A 16,278-nucleotide genomic window follows, 5' to 3' on the forward strand; every position below is an offset into this window, starting at 1 on the left:
ACCTTTAAAAACAGAAAAAATACTATAGAGTCTCCATTAAAATACAGAAAATGTCCTATTTTTGCTTCTATTGTTTGTTTGTTTTGTTTTTTATTTGTTTTTATTTTTGAACAGATTCTTTTTAATGTTATTTTTTATCACTGTGTTTTCTGTTATTTCATATTTTTATTTAACACACATTTGCAGTTTTTATATGGCAGATTTACATTATTAATAAACAGAAAGTGTGATTTATTTCCACTGGATGTAAACAGTTAATTCATAGATGGTGCCTTCTTTTTTCCCATAAATGAATAATAGAAAATTTCTTTTTCTTTCTTTTTTTTTTACTTTTGTGTTTTAAATCGTTTTTCTGGCACATTTGCTGCCAGACTTCCACTGTTTTTCTAGTAATTAGTTTTTACATTGTTTTGTTTTACAGTCACGTGTTAGTTTCCTGTTAACCCTTTGATGTGTAGACCACATGAGGAGATACCCATTTTCCATTGGATTTGGGTCACTTTTGACCCAGGTTATGCATCAAAGGGTTAAGGCCCATGTTCCCCTGCTGGTGCTGTGTTTTCCGGGGTCCGTGAAGGCAGCAGCAGCAGCAGCTGTGGAGGGTTGTTTCTGATCCCAGCTGGAAAGACCAGTGAAAGAAGTTTGTGTTTTTTCTGCTCAAAGACTCTCTGACATCTGCTCCAGAGGACTCAGACTGCTGCCAGCGATCATTTACAGCTAGGAAGCAGCTCCAGAGGGAGGAGAAGTCCTGAAATGTGACCTTCTGTCGATGATTCACGGCGTGTTTGAGTAAATAGAGGGTGATTAGGAGGATCGATAGGACAATGAGTAACCTGTCCACGTTTTATCTGACTGCAGACCAGCGAGTCCAGCAGCTGTCGGGCTAAATGTGACTTTTCCTCCGGACTCACCTCGACTCTTCTCTGGTTTTATTTTTTACCCGCCTCCAGCTGCAGCTCACCGCCGACTCGAAGCTCCTTCCCCCGGGATGAAGATGGGTTCCGGGCTGCTGCTGTCCTCTCTGCTCGCTGCTCTGCTGCTGCATCACTCCTCCGGCTTCTGGATCATCAACGTGGTTTTTCCTCCAGCAGCCAAAACCAGAGCTCCGAGCAACAGCACTCCTCCACTCATCATAGGTAATAATAATAATAATAATAATAATAATAATAATAATAATAATAATAATAATAATAATAATAATAATAATAATAATAGGACTCGAAGTTTTCAGAAACCTAAGAGAGGTCTAGCGCTTCTTCTTTCTATTTTTTCAAGAATTTTATAGGTATAAATTTACATGTTAATCATAACAAAAGAGACAAAAAGCAAAAATCAAATTTTTTATTATATTAATTATTTATTTTAACATTTGTTTACTGCATGCCAACCAGTAAAAATATTGCTATTTTACATATATATACTGTTATTTGAAAAAAAAAAAAAAAAAAAAAAAAAAATATATATATATATATATATATATATATATATATATATATATATATATATGTAAAATGCCAGATAATATCTTGCATTTTGATATGCAATCAATTGTTTTTGTTAAAACAATTTTTTAGTTTATTTAATTCAACTTTAGAATTTCACAAATATTTACTGCTATTTGAAAGAAAATGAATGCACAGAAAAGAGGATTTTTAAAACAATTTTTAGTGTATTTAATTCAACAACAAATATTGTTATTTTACACATATTTGCTGTTATTTAAAAGAACAAGAATGCATAGAAAAGTTTATTTATTTATATGTTGACTGTAAATATATAAGTGCAAAACAATATTTTTTTTACAGATTTTTGCCATTATTCAAAAGAATATTTTCAAATATTACTTATTATAATTTAAAGATTTTTTTCCTGTTTTCTAAAATGACAGATAATATCTTGCATTTATAAATGAGAATTTTTAAAACAATTTTTGCATATTTAATTAAACAAAAATATTGTAAAAATGCTATTTTACAGACTGACTTCTTTTTAGGAAATTACAGATAACTTGTTCAATCACAGAAATAAGTATTTATTTACATATTTATCATGAAATAAATAAATAAATGCATCCGGCCAAAAATGTAAATAATGTTCAAATTAAAAACTCGCATTTTTATATTTTGTTCCTTTACAGCGTTTGACCATAAAATGACACTCATTTTTATTGTATTAAAATCAATAAAGAGTCTTGTTATTTTACAGATACTTTATATCATTTAACAGAAAACTGTCTGTGTTAGGGACTAAAAGAAATATAATTTTTGTTCTCTTACAGATTTTCCTTGTTTCGTTTAATTACGACAATCACCAGTAAAAATCACAGAAATAAATATTAAAATAAAACAATTTTTTAACAGTTTACTGTTATTTCACAGATTTTCCCTGTTTGCGATATTACAGATAATAACTAGTACAATCACCAGAAAAGTAATAATTAAAATTTTTGCAGTGAAGCTGAAAATAATGTTCACATCAAAAGTCTGTATTTTTATAAATAGTAATTTATTATTTGACCATCTTTTTGCTGTATTTAAATATACAATATGTGTTGTTATTTTATAGATATTTGTTATTTTATGGAAAAAATGTCTATGAAGGATTGAAAAATTATTATTGATGTTACATTGCAGATTTTTCCTGTTTTTTTTTAATTACAAAATCTAGTAAAATTGCTTAACAATATGACTCAACAGCAGATAATGTCCACATGAAATAGTAGACAAATACAAATTACAGTTAAAATAACAATTTCATTGGACTTAAATCAGCTAAAAACTCAATAATTTAGCATTTATTTGCTGTCATTTCCACAGTTTTCATAATTTTTTTTAAAGTTACAGTACTTTTTAAATCTTTTTTACAGATTTAGTTTTACAGTGTAGGATTATTATTAATGACCTGGTGAAAATCCCCTCAGACTTTCAGACATTTCTGGTAAAATCCAAGCAGACAGCATTCCTTGACTCCCAGTTCAACTTTGAAAACTATCAGTGTGTGTCGCCCTTTAGTTGTGTGTGTTTTATTGAAACTCTATTTGTGAAATATGCAGCAGTTAAACACAAAGTAAGCGACTGTTTGGACTGTGTGTCCACTGAAAGTATGACTGAGGTCAAACGCTGCACGTTTAACTCCGTGTTTTACTGTTTGTTCATTTGTGTCATACGGAGACTTTCCAGGAAAAAACGTGTTTTAACACACTTCCCACTAATCGCCCACACCTTTATTTACTTTTCACTGCTTTGTTGAATTAAAAACAAATAACTAGCGGTCGAAAAAAAAAAACTGTTTTAATTTGCTAGTTAACTGTAAAAGCCCCCAAAACAAAAACAGGCAAGAAAGTGTCAATAACTTTGACATGAAAAATCTGCATTCTCTCAAATAGTAATTCATTCTATACACAGTTTTTACTTGACTAAAATCATCTGAAAATACCTTTATTTTACAGATATTTGCTGTTGTTTGAAATTAAAATTGTTGTTAATTTCAAATTATGTCTCGTAAAATCACAGCAAAAAATTATTAATTTGCATGTTGACTGAAATGTAATGAAAACTACTCTCTAAAAAATAATTGTTAGGGAAAGAAAGAAAGAAAGCACTGTTAACATCAGTCTTATTACTCTGCCAAGGAGGCGGAGCCTCAGCAGAGTTATGTGATGACCTGCATTTGTCCGTCTGTCAGTGCATCTGTCTGTCTGTGCATCTGTCTGTCTGTTAGCAACATTACTCAAAAACGGACTCACAGATTTGGATGAAATTTTCAGAGAAGGTCAGAAATGACACAAGGACCAAGTGATTGGATTTTGGCAGTGATGCGGCTTATAGTCTGGATCTATGGATTTGTTAAAGATTTCTGTATCATTGTGAGATAGCGACACAGCGTCACTGTAACTATGACAACAAGCGAACACTACATCAGCTGCCTACTGATGATCACATGACTGTGATCCTACTACAAATCTACCACTGTGGACTTATCGGGACTTATCTGTTGGAAATGATACAAGGTGGGACCCGGCCCCCTTATGGCTATGGGGTGGCGGGGGTGGACCATCATCCGTGTTGCTGTGGCTGGGGGGTCCCCGGGACCTGGGGGCTGTGGTCGGGGGGGGTTCTCCTGCGTGCCCGACGGGTCCGGGCAGGTGCGACGGCTCTTGGTGGGCTGCGGGGGCTGGATTGGCCGTCCTGGTGGGCGCTGTGGCTGTACTGCGGGCTGGTGGCATGTGGTGGCTCTGTCCTGGTGGGTTGTCAGGGCGCATTGCGGGGAGTGGGGGCCCTGGGTGTACTGCGCTCGCCTGGGGCCTGGTGCGGGGGGTATGCGGGGTGCCTCCCTGTCGGCATCGCCGGGCCCCACCACACTGTCCATTTTTACTCTCTGGACTCGCATCGGGTCCCGGATCCGATTTCCTCTGGCCGGCTCCCGGTGGTGGCCTGCCTTGTGATGGGCTGGTTGCCGCCCCTTCGGTGGGCCGCTCGGCCCCTGTGTCTGGCTTCCTGGCTGTGTGGGGCCGTTGGCCCCCTCGGGGGAGGGAGAGGGGATGGGGGTGGGCGGGTCGGGTGGTGGGGTGGGGGGTTCGGTGGGGGCTGGGGTGGGCGGGGTTGGGGTTTGGGTGGCGGGTGGGTCCTCGTGCCCCGGGCCGCCTGGGTCGGTCTGGGCGCGCTGGGGGTGTCGGTAGCTGCTCCCTCTTGTTCTCTGGGTCCTCGTCGTTCACGGTGGCCCCGGTGGCTCTCTGGGGGTGCCGCCCTGTGGCTCCTACTGCCTGGGGGGAGGGGTGCCCTGTTGGCTTGGCCCTGCCTTGCCGTGATTGCTGTTCTGGGCTTCGGGGTTCTTCACACTTGCATGTTTGATCAGGTCTCGCCAGCTACTGCCGAGTCCCATTTCAGCAAATGATGGGTCCCGCCAGAATGTGCTGAGAATCTCTCCAGTCTCTACCCTAAACTCATTCTCTCTCGCACTAGCATTCTCTTCTGGCCTATTCTATTCTATTCTATACTATCAAGACACACACAATTATGGTGCTCAGTACCGTTTGTTCATTTATTATTGAATCTCTTTTTCTTTTGTGTTGGTTTGGTTTTCTTTTCTTTTTTCAAATTTTTATTTTTTTTTCTATTGATGGACAGTTAGTAGTTGGGCATAACACACCACCTTACAATCTTTAATTGCAATAGCAACGCCTGTTATTTTCTATCCCTGTTCATCCTGTTCGTCCTGTTCGTCCTGTCCAGTCTTTGTTTCCCCCACACATCACTGAGGTGTAGCACTGCCCTCCCTGGCTTATAACAGGGAATTCTAATAAAGAAGGTCTGCTTAGCTTTCAGGGAGGGCCGGTGATGGTCACACACATGCACTAAATATTAAAATATTTGGTTGCAAGACTAAAATATGCATCAATCTCATATAATGTTGACTCCCCTTTTGTGGAGTTAAACAATGAGAACAAATGCAGACAAAAAAAAAAAAAAAAAAAAAAAAAAAAAAAAAGAAAAAAAAAAAAGGAAATGATACAAGGAGCAGTTGATTAAATTGTGGGGGTGTTTCTGAGTCCCAATACAGTCCAAATACATTAGTCTGTTTTTGAGTAATGTTGCTAACAGACGGACAGACGGACAGACAGACAGACAGACAGACGTACGCTGATCGTCACCTTGTTCCTTGGTGGAGTAATAAAGGTCCTGAACGCGTGTTCTGCTACTCGGTGTTTGCATCAATGTTTTGTTATGTTTCCTCCTAGTGGTGAGAATCTGTTGATGCATCTTTAAAGATGAACTGCAGCTCTTTCTATTGACGTATTGATAAATACCGATACTCTGATGTCATATATGTTCGTGTGATTGTGTTTTCAGTTCCAGGGAACTTGGGAAACCGACTGGAAGCAAAAATAGACAAACCGACGCTGGTCCACTGGTTGTGCTACAAGAAGACGGAGAACTGGTTTCCCCTGTGGATCGACCTCAACATGCTCATGCCGATTGGTTTGGACTGCTGGATCGACAACATCAAGTAACACCTACCGTTCTCACCTTTTACCTTCAGCTAGTTTAGCTGTAGACACTTTTCTATACCACGTTCCTTCAGTGTTCTCCCTACTGGTCTCACTTCCTGTTCATGAACTCCTGTCAGATTTGAAAATAAAGGATTGAGGACTTTGTTTCCTTAAGTCTGCCAGTTTGGTTCAATCAGCCACCCCCTGACGGACCAATTAAACTGGGGACACCGGAATATTTTTGTTCTTTTTCCAAGGTTTTAAAGAATGTTGTTGCCAAGACTGATTTTCTGAATGTTCCTGTCCGGGTTCCCCCAGGCTTGTTTACAACAGGACATCTCGGCGTTCTTCCAACTCACCGGGGGTTCAGGTTCGAGTGCCAGGATTCGGTCAGACGTATCCCATCGAGTTTCTGGACAACAACCAGCTGGCTGGTGAGCAAAATAAGTTTTTGCTGTCGGATCTAGAGGCTCTGTCAGAATCATATGTAGGAAGTTGTGTTGTTTCGTAGCAGGAACATTCCCACAATATTCAATAACATTACCTACAAGTTCTAATACTTAAAAAAAAAGATGTTTCAAGAACGTTTTCAGGATATTTTCAGTTCCAGTAATGCTACTATAAAGTTAATTCAATGTTAACATTCAGAGGATGTTGTCAGAAACACAGATGTTCTGTGATAACAAAGAAACAATGTTCTCAAACCAACACAAAAAAATTCCAAATGGTATCGAAGCCTCAGATGAATTTTCTGAAACATTTCTGTAATGTTATATATTAACAAAAGTGGAACATTCTGGCTGCAATCTTCTAAAGATGTTTTGGGGATGTTCTTAATGGAACGTGTTCTAGAAAGTAATCCTGTAAAGCATTCTCACAATGTTCCATGATAACAAAGGAAGAACGTTCTCAAACAACATTCAGAAAAAGGTTGTCAGATGTTATCGAGGCCTCAGATGTTGGAAAGTTTCTTATAGAGAATGTTTTATAGTGTTCCCATAATGCAATATGTTAAAGGTAGAACATGCTACCTTTTTTTTTTGAGGGAACACGTTATAGAATGTTCTTCTATAAGAAGTTTTACAATGGTAACAAGGGAAAGATTTTTTCAATGCAACTAAAAAATACATTTTCAAGATGTTATTGGGACTTCAGATGGCAGAACGCTCTTTATAAAACGCTCCTGTAATGTGATATATCAACAAATGTGGAACATGTGGAACATGGTGACTGCAATGTTCTGTGAATCTTTTGGACTTGTTTATGAAGGAACACATTACAGAACATTCCCCAGTAAAGCATGTTATCAAGCCCTCAGATGACAGATTGTTCTTTATAAAATGTTCCTGAAATGTGATATATTAACAAAGATGGAATGTTATCCCTACAATGTTCTCGAGGGAGCACATTGTAGAACGCTCCCCTGTACAGCATTCTCTCAATGTTGCATGGTAACAAAGAAAGACTGATCTCAAACCAATACTTCCTATAATATAACATATTAAACCAAGAACATTTTGACTTTTTGTTTAGAGAGCACATTGTTGAATGTGACTGACTGCGATATCTTAACAAAGGTGGAACATTCTGGCTGCAATGTTGTCAGGATGTTTTGGGGACGTTCTTGAGGGAACATGTTATTGAATCCAAAGTTGTTTAAATCAATCCAACTGGACTTTAAGAAGGTTCCTTGAAGACGTTTCACCTCTTATCCAAGAGCCTTCTTCAGTTCTGGTGGTGGTTGATGTTGTCTCAGCTTATAACCTGTGTGAGGTGTGGTCAGTGCTATTCACATTCCGACAACCGTTGCCAAGACCCAGTGGTCAAGGAACTTTCTTAAAGTCCAGTTGGATTGATTTAAACAACTTTGGATAACCATGACCTGGATGAATGAGAAACTACACAGACATCGTGTTATCAAATGTTCTCCTCCACAATACAGGATCTATATAAGGGTTCCACAATGTTCCACAATGTTGCATGATATCCAAGGAATAACATTCTTAATGCAAATATCTGTTTTGAGCACGTTGGAGCACACTCAAACATTTTTAGAACATCTTCATTTCCTGTCTTTAAGGAGAACTTAAAGAAAACTTCTCACTGAAAACATTAGTAGAACTTTACTGGATGCTTCAGTAGACTGATTAACTCTGTTGCTGTTTCGCTGCAGGTTATTTTCACACTATGGTGCAACATTTGGTGAATGCCGGCTACGTCCGAAACGAGACGGTCCGTGGAGCTCCGTACGACTGGAGACTAGCACCGAGTGAGTAGCTGGTTGATTTATGAAGGCCTTTGTGCTCAACATGCAGCACACATTAACCAGAGATATTTTTATCTTAGGACAATATGTAAATTAAATGGTCTTTAATTTTGCATGGTTTGGCCCAGACATATAATAAATGTATCAGATGGGAAAACGCAATATAAAGTCCTGCACCTCTATGGAAACAGCGAAACCATGACTAGAAGAAGAAAGAAGAAAGAACTCATGTCTTTAATGCTGTAGAGCACACTTATAATACCGTAAACCATAAAAAGTTGAATTTCTTTGATTATCTATTTTAGAAAAATGTAAAAACCAGGAATCAGAATCAGGTACAATGAAATCTCATGACTATCAAGGTATTCTAGAGAGAAATATGCTGCCCAGTGTCAGAAAGCTTGGTCTCAGTCGCAGGTCATGGGTCTTGCAACAGGATAATGAGCCAAAACACACAACTAAAAACAGCCAAGAATGACTAAGAGGAAAACATTGGACTATTCTGAAGTGGCCTCTATGAGCCCTGATCTAAATCCTATTGAACATCTGTGGAAGGAGCTGAAACATGGCGTCTGGAGAAGGAACCTTCAAACCTGAGACAACTGGAGCAGTCTGCTCATGAGGAGTGGACCAGAATACCTGCTGAGAGGTGCAGAAGTCTCACTGACAGTTACACAAATGGTTTGATTGCAGTGATTGCCTCAAAAGGTTGTGCAACAAAATATGAAGTTAAGGGTACCATCATTTTTGTCCAGGCCTGCTTCATGAGTTTATTTTTTACAATAATTCTGTTGGACCACAGTTCAAAAGCAATGTCTGATTTTCATTGGTTAATTTTCATAGAATTTTTATTTATTATTACTTTTGTCAGATTCAAATTATTTCTGTGACCATTGTGAGTTATTCTTTCATTAACCGAGGGGTACCAACAATTTTGTCCATGTGTGTAGGTGTTATCAATACTAGGTTAAATGGTGGTGCCACATATTATAGATTTTTATTTATTTATATTCTATTTTTTACTCTACTCTGCACGGCAAGTCTACAAACATGTATCACCATGCTGAATGTATCTTCCAACAACTTCAGTTTACCGTTTTTGAGCCATGCTGTATTCAGTTTATTGATCACATGTACACGGCCTGCAGTTCAGCCAAAAAGTCTCAGAATTTTTGTGACTTGACTGTTGATTGCAGCTGGTCGCATCTCATGGGTTTTCAGTTCACCAAAAAACACAGAATTTTTTGTTTTCTTACATGATTTGATTTTGGCAAATGATTTATTTTTGGAAGATTTTTGAATAAGACATGTAAAATAAATGACTTTTGTAAAACATCACAATTTTAGGTTAAACTTGAAAAGTGTCCCATTACAACTCATACATGATTAATTTGAAAACTGCCAGAAAATTGTCAATATGCAGTTTTTTTTTTTTTTTTTTTAAAGCAATTCCTGGTTTGATTAATGGTGTAGTTTGGGTTTGGCAGGTTAAATAAGACCTCTTTTAAACAAAAACTACTTTACCCATCAGTTATTTATTTTTTTTAGTTATTTGTGTGACAGTGGAAAAATCTGAAAACACAATACTGACATACAGCAATGTCAGCTATCAGAGTTCAGTTCAGTTTAATCCAGTTTTATTTTTGTAGTCTTCATGCTAGTTTCAGTAACACTGAACGGTGCCACACAAATAAATTTTATTATTGTGACACATCAGAAATATGGGTTTGCCCACTTGTTGTCAAATTCTTCACATCACATGTGGACAAAACATTATGCACTTACTGAAGTTGACGTGTTCAACCTGCAGATTTCTTGTCGCTGTTCCTTCCACAGATGAGAATGCAGAATATTTCACAAAGCTGCAGGACATGGTTGAGGAGATGTACAACCAGTACCAGCAGCCCATTTACCTGCTGGGACACAGCATGGGCTGCCACTACGTCCTCTACTTCCTTAACCACCAGCCTCAGGAGTGGAAGAACAAGTACATCAGGGGCTTCATTTCCCTGGGATCTCCGTGGGGGGGTGCTGTAAAAACACTCGGAGTCATGGCTTCAGGTAATGGCAAAGTGCTTAAAGTAGAAAGCAATATTCGACGTGGATTTGCACCTGGTGCTGTCAGCAATGAAAATGTTTCTTGTTTATATTATTACTAATATAGAATTTTCATTTTACCACCTGTAACTGCTGAAACTCATTGTAGGTGAAAACGACGGCATCCCGATGATTTCTAAGATCAAGGTCCGCGAGGAGCAGAGGAAGATGACGACTAATCCCTGGATGCTGCCGTTTGAGGATGCCTGGCCGAAGGACCACGTGTTCATCTCAACACCGAACTTCAACTACACCCACCGCGACTACCAGCGCTTCTTCAAAGACATCAGCTTCGAGGACGGCTGGTAACTAACAGCTTTAATGTTTATCTACACAACTGAACTGACCAGACTTTGTTATCCCTATGTGAGGCTACGTAAGCTACAACTACAAATCCAAACTGAATTGCTTCATGGGAAATACATTCAATCAAAGAAGGAGGATAGAGGTTTGGAAAACAAATCTCAGGCTCTGCTGCTTCAATGATCTTTACTCTCTATTAGTGCAATCAAAAAGTTCTGAGATTGCCTATTAAAATGAAGAAACAGTTACATTTGGCCTCCGTATCCATCAAAGGAGTTGCCTTGTGCAGCGTTGTGGTACTCTTAACACTTGTACAATGATTGTAATGCTACCTGGTAGTAATGTAATGTAAGCACGTTAAGAAGAAGCCAGAAGGAGTCACCGAGAAAGAAATCTGGTGAGTAGGGGAAGTGGAGAGTCACCAAAAAAACCTGTCTGTAAACACCACATTGTGACCGGGCAGACGGCACAGTGGAATGTCTGCATGGTGTTGAGCCATATTTCTGGTTGTTTGTGTCAAATGTTTTCCCGCAGATGCCTCGGGACGTTAGAATAGAACTTTGTGTTGAGTGTTCAACCCTGGGGGATGAATTTGTCAATTTCATGGTTTACAGTTGACTGCGAAGTGTCCAGGATGAGAGTCAGCAACTCCAAGGCCGTGGTTGTCTACTGGTGGTAGATTTCTCCCTTTGGTTTGGGTCAGTTGCTGCCCCAAGCGAAGCAGAGTTTATATATGTTCAGATCTTGTTCGTGAGTGGACAGATGGTTTGGTGCACCGTTAGCAGTAATGTAGGCGTTGTATTGGACAGTTGTGGTGAAAAGTCAGCAAAGTCAGAAGACAAAGCATTTGATTTACCACTTGAGAAAAGTTCAAACCCTCATCTATGGTCTCAAGTTCCAATCTAAGGAATTCAATTCAATTTTATTTATATAGCACCAATTAACAACATATGTCATCTTGTAGCACTTAGCATAGTAAGGTCAAGACCTTACAAAAGACCTCCAACAGAACCACGCTCATGGAAGATGACCATCTGTATGAGGTTGTGGATAAGTGTTTCCTCTGTAGGGTGGCTAGGCTCAGCTTTGGAGATAGGATGGGGAACTTTGGCTCTGAATAGAGTCACTCCTCTTACATCGAAAGTAGCCAGTTTAGGTGCTCAGACACTTGATTTGAATCCCTCCTGGGCAACTTGCTTGGTAGTTTTTTTGGGCACATCCAACAGAGAGGAAACCCTAGGGCAGACCCAGACCATATTGTCAATAGAAAAAAAACAATAATTATGCATTTTATGACTGTAATGTGATATATTAAAGGTAGAACATGTTGCCTTTTTTATGAGGGAACACATTATAGAAAGTTTTTCTACAAGATGTTCCCACAATGATAACAAAGGAAGGTTGTCCTCAGTGAAGTTATCAAGACCGCAGATGGTAGAACTTTCTTTTTAAGGTGTTCCTATAATGCCATATATGATAACCATGGTCGAAGATTCTGGCTGCAATGTTCTGAGGATGTTTTGTAGATATTTTTGAGGGAACACATTATAGAAGGTTGTCCTGTAAAGCATTCTAACAATGGAAGAACGTTCTCAAACCAGCATTCAAAAAATGTTTTCCAGATGTTGTCTTCTAAGGATGATGTATTAAAGGTGGAACATTTTGCCTTTTTGCTGTCAAAACACACGTTATCAAGACCTCAGATGACAGGAACTTCTTAAGATGTTCCTGTACTGCAATATATTAACAAAGGTAGAACACAGTTATGGAAACTGCTGGCTCTTCCACAATGAACGGGTGTTTCTTCTATTGGTGGTAGCCACAGACCCACCAATCATTGCCAGTGATAATCAATGAACAGTCTCAGAACTTTTTGATGACCCCTTTATAATTACTGTTTTTATATTAATAATTAAGTCTTTGCTTCTGTACCAAACCCGTTGTCCTCACGTTGGTTCCAGGTACATGTGGCAGGACACAAAGAACCTCACCGCTGCTCTCCAGCCGCCTGGCGTCGAGGTTTGGTGCATGTACGGCGTCGGGCTCCCGACCACAGTGACATACGTTTACGACGAGGAGTTTCCCAATGGAGACCCAGTGGACTTTGTTTACGGTGACGGGGACGACACAGTGGACAGCATGAGCATGGGTCTTTGTAAGCGCTGGGTGGGGCAGCAGAAGAAGCCCGTCCACGTAACAGAGTACCGAGGACTGGCCCACCTGGACATGGTGTTCCACGAAGAGGTGCTCAACCAAATCCAGCAGATCCTGGAGGGCAAACCAGACACGCCCAAAGAGATTGATGTCAGGCTTTCGACTAAATAGCACGTGACGGTTTGAAAACACAAAGGGGTGCTGGATTTTTACGCAGCTGACTTTTTAGCAATGTCAAGCATAGAAACAGTGATTAGCACCTCCTCTTAGCTCAACAGCTCCAAACCCATCTGGATTTGAGGAGAATCTAGACCCGACCCCCGTTTTTTAAACTAAAGTCTGACTGATGACTTCACAGTGTGGGTTTGACCCTGATATAATTATTTCTATTTCAAGGCTGTGTTGTTATTTTTTCTTCTTCTTTTTCTTTGTATCTGCTTTACATGTGTTGTGATTATAATGAAAACATAATAATCACAGTAATTGCAAACATAGTAATAGGCTTTTTTTTTTTATTGTTTTGAAGGTCCTGTTACATCATGTTTTTGGTTTATCATTGATAACTAATCACATAATCATTATAGAGACAAGCTATTTTTATTGTGTGTGATATTACTGTAAGATTTCATTTAGGATTTATCCATTTTTAGAGATCTGCACAAATGTTTCGAAACATTTATGATTGGATTCTTTTTCTCCAGGCACGTAGCCTGCATGTAAAACCATAATTGTAAAATGATAAGGATGTTTTTACAGCGCTGTTGTATAAATGTGTGAAATGTATTTTTTTAATGCTACCATTTAAAATAAAGCATTACATATCTTGACTGTGTGCCGATGATTAGTCTGTGAAGATTCTCAGTCATCCAGATTATAGTAATCCTAAATGCTTCAGCAGAAGGCACCCGGATTTCAGTTTTTTGTTTGGTTCTTGAAGACTTTTCACCTTCATCCAAGAGGCTTCCTTGGTTCAAACTGACTGATGGGAAGTTTCAGGTATTTATTGTTACCCTCAAGTCACATGGTTCATGGCCTGTTAACAATCCAAGACTCACGTGATTTCAGTCGCATTATAACTTTTTATTAGTACTCTTTAGTGTGCCATGATGATTTTATACTTCACTGTACGTGGGTAGTTAAACTGCCTTGTGAGGGATCTAAAGACTGCATTATAAGTTCCTGGTAAGTGGTGTTGTAGACTCTCCATTTGTGTAGAGTTCAGAGTTTAACATAATTGGCGTATTTCGCACTTCAAACCATCTAATTTTGCTTGTGGTTTAAAACTGGATAAAAAAATATCCTGTGTTGTAGGTTTATGTTTGTAGTTTAAAATAAAATAACAGAAAAAGGCCTGTTCTTGTTTAGATTGCTTTTATGTTCTCGGTGTTTGTTTTCACCACAAATCCCATGATGCATTACCCATTAGCAACTTAAGACCCACATGCTATATGTGAGGATGGCTGTGAAACTGCCTGGTGAATGATCTCAAGACTGCATTATAAGTACCTATAAGTGATATTGTAGACTCTCATTTGCGTCAAGATGGTTGTTCCAGTTTACCATAGGCGGGTTTGAAACAGGATAAAAATTGCCTGTTTTGTCAGTTTTGTTTGTAGTTAAAAAAAAAAATTATGAAGAAAGGGCCTGCTTTTGTTTTATTTTTGTGGTTCTCTGTGTTTGTTTTTACCCTCAAGTCATATGGCTCATGTCCTGTAAACAATCCAAGACTCCGATGCATTCAACTGCATTAGAACTACATTAGTATTATTTAGTGTGCCATAATCATTTGATACTTCACACCACGTGGGTGGTTAAACTGCCTGGGGAGGGATCTCAAGACCTCATTATAAGTACCTGATAAGTGGTGTTGTAGACTCTCTCATTTCTGTAAAGATGGTTGTTCCAGTTACACAGCAGTGACCTGTGTTGTAGGTTTTTGTTTATAGTTTACAATAAATAACAAAAAAATGCCTGTTTTTTGTTCCCGATGTTTGTTCTCACCCCAAATCATGATGCGTGACCCATTAGCAACTTAAGACTCACATGTCTTATGGTATGGACAGTTGTGAAACTGCCTGGGGAGGGGTCTAAAGACTGCATTGTAAGTATGTGATAAGTGGTGTTGTAGACCCAAATGAGTATAATTCATAGACAAGGATGAACTGCTGAGTCTCAGTTGTTTGATCTCATCTATCTATTATAGTATATGTTTTCTATTAAAACATCTAAAAGAATATTATCACACTATTATCAGGCTTGTTCTGCAGTAATAGAATATCTCTGGACCTGGAACAAGAGTCATTTTCCATAAAAGCCACATCAGCTTGACATTTGATAGGAATCCAAAGTTTTGATAAGAGACACCGTGAAGTGAAACGTGCACTCCCCATAGACACCATGTGTAATATGAGTGGCGTACATGATGCTTTCTCGGTTTAAATAAGCATAAAAGGTCCAGATAAGTTTTATCTTATCAGTCTTTGGGTAGATTGATTCAGCTTTTGTTTTATTTGGAGTAAAAGTCAAGTATGGTGGAAAGATCTCATCTGCTGCAGTTGATTTCATGCCACAGTCTACAGGTCTGAGCACGTCTAGCTGCTTTGAAGAGTGTTCATGATAAATTATAATACATGTTTACTTCTGACATGTAGCCTATTTTCTTCATTTGTGGTTAAAAATGGAATAATAATTAAGGGCTTGTTTTCTCAAAAGTGTTTTCAACAAGATCTCTATCTATCTATCTATCTATCTATCTATCTATCTATCTATCTATCTATCTATCTATCTATCTATCTATCTATCTATCTATCTATCTATCTATCTATCTATCTATCTATCTATCTATCTATCTATCTATCTATCAAGCGCAAAAAAGGAAGTCAAACAAACGTGAGAAGAAGCAAAAAAAGAAGGCTGTTAATGTTTTGAAAAGCAAAAGTGCAGTATTTAAAAAAATAAGACTAAAAGCAGATTAATGTACACCTTTTTGTAACTTTTACACTGTCACACAGAAATGCTTAATTTCCAGACAAAATTAAATACACATCCGATTCTCTATTAGACTTAGACTTAGACAGACTTTATTAATCCCCAGAGGGAAATTCTGTTGTTACAGCAGCTGGATATTCAACAACAAGGGAGTAAACAACAAGACAACATAGAACATTAGGGTCAGGTATAAAGTGAAGGTAAGATAAAATAAAATGAAATAAAATAAAATAGGTTAAAATAGAATAAAATAAAATATGATATAGAAAACAAATTAACAATATATACAAGAATATAGAAGAGTGAGTGATACAGAAGTGTGCAAATGAACAGAATATGCAAATGAGGATGTGTTTAGATGTGCAATAATATAAATTGGTGCAGATAGTTTACAGATATTTATTTAGAATATAAGGTGCCCAGTATGTACAGTGATTTACACAACTCTTTGCATGTCTTAATCCTAATAAAATAATTGTGT

The 16,278-nt window shown here is 38.2% G+C and overlaps 1 protein-coding gene across 1 annotated transcript; it reads left to right on the top strand.

Annotated features, from left to right (window-relative positions):
- Window positions 1-599: 599 nt before the first annotated feature.
- On the top strand, window positions 600-13,636 carry lcat (lecithin-cholesterol acyltransferase). The gene is made up of 7 exons (XM_055009366.1): window positions 600-1,136; window positions 5,850-6,006; window positions 6,308-6,423; window positions 8,163-8,258; window positions 10,092-10,316; window positions 10,462-10,657; window positions 12,617-13,636. The coding sequence occupies exons 1-7, from the start codon at window positions 989-991 to the stop codon at window positions 12,978-12,980; spliced, it is 1,302 nt and encodes a 433-aa protein (XP_054865341.1). The 5' UTR covers window positions 600-988; the 3' UTR covers window positions 12,981-13,636.
- The last annotated feature ends 2,642 nt before the right edge of the window (window positions 13,637-16,278 follow it).

Source organism: Amphiprion ocellaris, chromosome 3 (assembly GCF_022539595.1).
Source record: "Amphiprion ocellaris isolate individual 3 ecotype Okinawa chromosome 3, ASM2253959v1, whole genome shotgun sequence".
NCBI lineage: Eukaryota > Metazoa > Chordata > Actinopteri > Pomacentridae > Amphiprion > Amphiprion ocellaris.

What these genes read in the sequence shown, in the direction of transcription:
- lcat (XM_055009366.1), top strand. Translation starts at nt 989, where the DNA reads ATGAAGATGGGTTCCGGGCTGCTGCTGTCCTCTCTGCTCGCTGCTCTG. An exon ending in ACTCGGAGTCATGGCTTCAG is followed by an intron (nt 10,317 to 10,461) that starts GTAATGGCAAAG and finishes AACTCATTGTAG; the next exon opens with GTGAAAACGACGGCATCCCG. An exon ending in ATCAGCTTCGAGGACGGCTG is followed by an intron (nt 10,658 to 12,616) that starts GTAACTAACAGC and finishes CGTTGGTTCCAG; the next exon opens with GTACATGTGGCAGGACACAA.